The sequence below is a fragment of the Monodelphis domestica genome, chromosome 2 (assembly GCF_027887165.1).
Source record: "Monodelphis domestica isolate mMonDom1 chromosome 2, mMonDom1.pri, whole genome shotgun sequence".
Lineage (NCBI taxonomy): Eukaryota > Metazoa > Chordata > Mammalia > Didelphimorphia > Didelphidae > Monodelphis > Monodelphis domestica.
In genome coordinates this window covers 392,768,332-392,775,256 of record NC_077228.1, presented here as the reverse complement: position 1 = coordinate 392,775,256, position 6,925 = coordinate 392,768,332, and the positions used below count along the sequence as shown (strand labels likewise).

The 6,925-nt window shown below is 43.4% G+C and overlaps 1 protein-coding gene across 2 annotated transcripts in view; it reads right to left on the bottom strand.

Moving 5' to 3' along the window:
• Positions 1-4,873: 4,873 nt before the first annotated feature.
• Positions 4,874-6,925, bottom strand: part of HSF2 (heat shock transcription factor 2) — a 41,143-nt gene continuing 39,091 nt past the window's right edge. For both annotated transcript variants that reach the window (XM_001369500.5, XM_007484503.3), the window contains one exon: positions 4,874-5,859. In XM_001369500.5, coding sequence (XP_001369537.1) covers positions 5,570-5,859 — 290 coding nt within the window. In that variant the 3' untranslated portion in view covers positions 4,874-5,569. The remainder of the gene's footprint in view (positions 5,860-6,925) is intronic.

Genomic DNA, 6,925 nt, shown 5'->3' with positions numbered 1-6,925 from the left:
CTTATTATGAAATCCAGGCCAAATCCAAAATCTAACTTGGACTAAGATTTTATTTGGAAAAGGAAAAGTAGGGAAGGGAAAAGGGGAGCAGGATGCCCTGACAAGTTAAACCCCCAACAGCTGGGTTTAAAGGTTTGAGTCCCAAGTCCCAAAGGACCCTGCCTCCTTTCCAGCTGTCAGTCTTTATTTCTAAACTATCTCTAGCCTTTAAATCTCAAATTCAATGAAGCCAAAGGCTGGCTCAGATGAAAGTCCAACCCAAATCCTTCCTGAGTCTAGGGCTTTGTTGGCAGATGGAGAAAAGGTAGTAAAGAGGATTTCTTGATAGAAGCAGGTTCACAGATAACCAGGAAACTCTAGTTCTTTTCCCTCTTGTGGCTTCAGATTCCTTCAGCCACCCAGGAAAAGTCCTCTCTGTTTCCCTTCCAAAGATGGACGTGCTGGGACTGGCCAGAATTCTCAGCTCCCAGTTCTCTCCCAGAATCCTTTGCTGACTCAACTGCCACCAAGGCTGCTTGTCCATCAACCACGCAGGATTCTGTTCAGGTCCTTTTGCCATCCTTCACACATCTTAGGTTTGGGGTGAAGGTGGTGGGACTTATGGATCCATATTAAAATAATTTGGGATTTGGAGGAGAGAAGGAATAATTGGAAATATATTGGGCTGTTTGTGGACACAAAAGTGTCATTTTATGTTCCCTATTAGTTCTTCTCTTGTTCTTGGATTAGCCTTCTGGCTTGGAATTTCCTCTTACAAGTGGCTTATTTTTCATGCCTCAGAAATGCAGCAGGAGACTTAAGCATGAAGGTTGACATCCCTTCAAACATCCTAACTTCACAGTCCCTCATTTTCACCACTGTTTATCTCTTCTCTTTCAGTTGTGCCTCGGGATGGTCACACTATTGATGTTGGCATCTCCTATAGATGTTAACACTAAAATCATAAACTCTGAAATCACTAGCAGATCATCACCTTTCATCTTGTCCCCTTCTAAGACTTCCCACCAAGATATCCATTTCTTAGCACTCTTACAAACTCACCACTGCTTTAGCCACACTTCCCTCCTTTCCCATAGTGAATTCAAACTTTGTGCTACCTTCTGAGATCTTCCCTCTTCTTCTATTCCTTACTTCCTGCTGAAGGAAACTGGAGAAAATGCAATTGAACCAAGTTCATTTCAAATTTGTCAGCTGGTCCTCCTGTCAACCAGGAGAGCCTTCTATGCCTTAAACGGTTTTCCCTCTAAATGCCTCCAATGAGCCTCCCAACCATCCCTGTCCCACCTTAGCTGATGATGATACCTCACTGGACCAGGAAAGAGACCATGTTCTTTTGTTTTGTTGCCAAAAGTCTCGGTGGCTCTCATTCACTCAGGGTCTCAGAAGGGAGGGGCCCTTATCCATAGTGCCAAACTCAAGCCTATATCTTGATACTAATCTTTTAGCAAATTGCTGACAGTTACCTCATTAGTTATAACTCCCGTTACCTCGATTTCATTTCCTTTTACTGCTTTGCAATCTAGCTTCCAGCCCCATCACTCCCTTTTAACCATTCTTAGTTATCTCTGATCTCTTAATGCTACCTGATGACCATCCTCTGCAGGTTCTCTTTAACAAATGAGATGTCGGGTGCTTAAAGAGCATTACAAATGCTGGGCAGCTGTGATCTCTGTTCTTGGCGGACCACCCTGGTCCTTACCTGAAGGATGTTCCCTATCTCTACTTGTGTGGTGCCTTCAAGGCTTCATCCCAGGCCATATCCTATGTGTGACCGCCTGGCCTCGTGGATTTCATTGTCGCTGGTGCGCAATGATTGCCATTACCTACCAATACAGCCCGGGCCTCCCCTGCGTTGCAAACGCACAGCTCTGATCTCAAATGCAATACATCCAAAATCAAACGTAAATTTCCCCTCAAACCTAATAATCCACTTCTGAAATGTTCACATTTTTGTTAAAGCACGACCCTTCCAAGCCACGCAGGTTCACAGCCTCAGCATAGCTCGTGTCTCTTTACTCATTGTACGTACCCATCCAGTTGCCAGATCCCGTTTCTTCCTTTGCAGTAATTTACCACAATTCCCCATAGCCTAATCAGTCACCCTGCTGCTCTCGCCCCTCCAGTCTCTCCTCTACATCGCCAATCACACTTGATGAAGTTCAGATCAAACCCATCTCTGCCCCGTATTCAAGAAAACTCAATAGACTGCTATTGCTTCCAAGATCCACTCTAAGCTCCTGTAACAACATGAAGCACTTTTCCAACCTTGTTAATGATCTTTCTGTATTCTACTGTTGAACCCGTCATTTCTGTGCTGCACACGTGGCACTCCGTTTCTGCACTATATAGGTCGGCACTTCAACCTCTCACTTTGGGATTCAGCCCTGGGCCTAGTCAGGAAGGCCGAGTTCAAATTCAGCCCCAGACTTTTAGCTATGTGATCCAGGGCAAGTCACAACCTGCCTGCTTTAGTTTCTTTAATTGTCAAATAGGAATAACAATTTACCTTGCAGGATGATTGTGAGGATCAAATGAGATATTTGTAAAGAGCTTAGCACATAGTAATTGCCTAAATATTCATTCCCTCAACCTTCTCATGTCCTTAAATTTTTGTTTAAGCAATATCTTCCATAATAGCCTTTCATGATCCCTGTCCCCTCATCTTAACCTTTTTTAATATACATTTAATTGGCACATGGCAGGGGTTTAATAAATGCTTCTTGGTTGATGAGAAACATTTAGATTTTGGCCCCAGCTCAACCTTACCTTGAAACTCAATTTTATTCTTTAGGAAGGAATTAATTTCTTTAGGATCACCATCATACAAATCTGGGATGTCAAGGATCCTTCCACAATCAGAAAAACATTTTTCTGAGTGTTGGGAGAAAGTTTCCTCTGTGTGGATCCGCATATTAGCAACGCAACTGAGTCCTGCACCCGTGCCAGCAGAGATCTCCAGAACCTCTGCTGCTGGCTTACTGGGGATATTGCCTGCACTGGCCTGGGCTCTGCTCTGACCCAAGCGTGAAGCGTGACACACCTTTGCTGCCAACCTATGCCCTCTTGGGCTAAAATCTATTTGGTCCCACTCTTCTGTGGCTTCTGCTGCTCCAGAAATCCTTTTGAGATGTTTTAACTTTGGCAAACTATTTGGGAAGAGCTCAGGGGAGTCTTCCTTTCCTCCCTCATCTCGGCTCGGCCTTCAAACTCATTATTTTAGCAACCAGTTTTCAGTCAGTAGGGCAGAGGGCAAATCAGGGCTCATTTGCTAGGGATGAACCTCAGAATGATGCATTGACACCCGCCTTCAGAGGCATGAATTTGAGGACCAGCACTGGCTCTGGAGTCAGAGGGCCTGGGTTTAATGCTGCCTCTGGATCTTATTTCCGGGGGAACCTGGCAAGCCCATTTGCATTCACTAGGCTTGTTTCTTATTTATAGAAGGTGGGTTTGGGGACCCCACGTCCCATGTGATGAATTTTCTCAGGTGAGGTGGCAGAGTACAGATGTGGAATGGGGCCGATGCCATCAGACACGGGCAGTCTACTGGTGTGTATTCATCACTCTGCTGCAAGAAAATCCTAGAGAAAAGGGAGATGGACTTAAAAAGGTCCAGTCCTTTAGTCAGAGGGCAGTGAGCTTTGTATGGCCTGCGTAGAGCAAAGAACACAAGACGAGTCCAAGATGGGCAGCATAGGTGAAAAAACGACAACATACCTGAATTTAGATGGAGGTGATCCATCTGGGCTCAGCGCACAGACCAAAGATGCCGCCCTTCTCCGCTGAGGGATGACTTGCCGGGTCACATAGACAGTTCATGGGTTGGTTTTACCGAATTGTTTTAGAAGGAAGAGTTATGGGAGGGGGTGCCGGGGGGGATTAAGATGGTCTCATTTTTAAAAAGACTTGAATAAACATTTTTAAATGTGTGTAGTGGGGGAAGGCAGAGATGCAGAGATGACACAGTATATTAGAAATACTTCATGATTCCAATGGCCTGACTTCATAGGCTGATTGATATCAGTATCTAACAGCTCCCAAGTTCTGGGTTTACACTAAGCAATAGCAACTCAAGGTGTGAATATTGGTGTTTATTCCATCTTGGAATCAATACTATGTATTGGTTCCAAGGCAGAAGAGTGGTAAGGGCTAGGCAATGGGGGTCAAGTGACTTGCCCAGGGTCACCCCGCTAGGACATGTCTGAGGCTAAATTTGAACTCGGGACCTCCCATCTCTGGGCCTGGCTCTCAATCCACTGAGCCACCCTAAGTGCTTTTATCATAGCACTAAGGAATCAAAGATTTTAACTAAAAGATTTTAACTAAAGCTTGACCAATTTGAAGAAGGGAATCGAGTACTACTCTTGGATTGTATACCTGCTTCATAAAATTGTTTGAGAAGTATTTATGAATTAAGAGTGCACTAAATTCCTTAAGGGTTAGAACCCCGCCTCATTTTTGTCTGGGCAGAGTGCTCGCTCTATGCATGCTTCATTGTATTATTATCAGCCCTTACAAAAGCTCTAGCAAAGTGGGACACACAGTTAACAACAATGCATTCCACAACTACCAACAATATTAATGAAGATGATTACTTTCCAAATTCTTTTGCCCCATTTACACAAGATTAAATTGTAACCTCTAAGTTACTACTCTATGCTGAAATGCAAAAACAGTGCAGGATAGGGGAAAGGCATATACAATTTTTTAAAAGTTCAAGTAGAGAGAATTTTTTAGAATCTACTAGTGTCACAGTTAGCTGTCTTTATAGAAATCATACACAAAAAGACAGAAGAAATGAGACCTCAATAGCCACTGTATTTTACTTGAGCATGACTAAAAGAGAAGGAAAAAAGAAACCCCAAACACAAGCAAACTGAAAAATCTTTTTATTTGACATTCCAGTCCAACTCAGTGGGCAGAAATGATCTCCCCTGCCTAAATGAGACTGGGAAGGTTTTAGGGGCAGGAGAAAATCATGCCCCCTTCACTATTCTTGTGTGGGGTGGAGGAATACAGCTCAGAACCATGGGAGACCAGTGAAATTTGACTAGATCCAGGCACTTTATGTTCCCAGTTTTGAAAAGCCAAGTGTAAAAATTTTAATAAAAGTTAACTGCAACAGAGAAAGCACTCAGAATACCTCTTCAGCACTAGGGAGTTACACTTAACACAATCAGATAGCATCAAACAAGTAAAACAAATTACAACAAATAAACAAATTAAGGTTTAATTAGATCAGGGTAATGGGAGTATACATAAAAACAAAAATCAACAAATTCCACTGCAATTGGGGAAAAAATGGCCATTCGAATCCAAATGAAGGATCTGCCAATAGTATTCAGGAAGTCTTATAGAACTACACAGCTGAGTAACATCTGAAAGCTTTGCAAGAGTGATCAGTGTGTGGTTATAGACTCGGTGGGGAAAGGAAAGGCGCTTTAGATTCCACAGTATCTGAATACACAAAACAAATCCATTTACAAAACAAAAGAGTACCAAATGATACTTTAAATAAATAGTTCATCATTTTGATGAATATATACATATAGTCCACCTTCTTGGGGATTCAGTTGTCTAACAGTGGCATGTCACTGTCCAGAGGTGCAGGGGCAAGTTCACATAAATAGAACAGCGTGGCTTCGCTAGCTTCAGCTTCAGTCAATGGTTCCAGTCGAACAAGTTTACTCTGGGTTGGTTCTGGGTCCAGGCTAGCATCAAGAAGCTCATCGACCCCGAGGGGTTTGTTTGAAGAAGACACAGCTTCTGAGGTTGTGTTCCCATTTTCAACAGTGGAGGATGGGTTCCCATCAAGGAATGCAAGAAGGGGAAAAGCTGTGTACTGGATGAGCTGCTTATCTAAAAGGAGGAACAGAATACGCTCAGATTAATGACTATAAAACCAGTGGGAAAACCAAGTCATAGTTAATACTGTGGCCAATAGAACCCGTCTTCTCCCTCTGCTCAAAAAACCCCACTCCAGTCTTATCTTCCATTCGTCAAAGCAACACTTCTAAAACACACCTCCCTTTTCCCCATTCAATAAATTCTGGTGGCTCCCTGTACCACTCCTGTAATTCCAGTTTCTACAAACCAGAATCCACAGTCTATAGCTCCTGTAACTCCATTTTAAGAGGGAAAAGAGTCTAAGGAAAGAGGAAATTAACTGTTTTTAACATCAGATATAAAGGACTAAAAGGATTTTTCCCACCTAAGACTGAGGGAATTTACTATCTTTGAGAAAGGCTGAAAAAATATTTCCTGAGAGAATGTGCCAGCCTAAGAGAGCTGAAGGATGGGGCTGTTTCCAAGTTTTAGAGGATGCTTAAAGGGGCCACTGGTGGTGATCCCCACTGGGCCTCCCCAAACCCTGACTTCATCCCCAACTTCTCCGTTACTATCAGGGATACTACCATCCAGCCAATCAGCCTGGCTCTCAACCTAGGTGTCCCCCTCAACTTCTCACCCTCCATATTCAAGCAGCTGACAAATCCTGTCATTTCTCCCTTTGTACCATCATCTCTCGTATATATTCCCTTCTCTCCTGACACTGCCACCACTTCATCAGCTCATGCTTGAACTACTGCAATAGTTTGTTGGTTGATTTTCCTGCCTTGAATCTCTCCCCATTCCAATCTATCTTCCAGTCAACTGTCAAGCAATACTTTTAAAATACAAATCTGCCCAAGTCCCACCTCCCTTCCCTCCATTCAATCAATTCTGGTGGCTCCCTGTCACTCTAGGAACAAACATAAGATAGTCTGGCCCCTTCCTACCTCTCCAATCTTCTTATACAGCAACTCCTACCCCCTCTCTGCATTCTCCCAACCACTGACAACATCTCCAGATGCCATGCTTTTCACTCCCTGTCCACCATTCCTGGAATTCTCTCCCTCATCTCTGCTCCTAGATTCCTTGTTCTTTC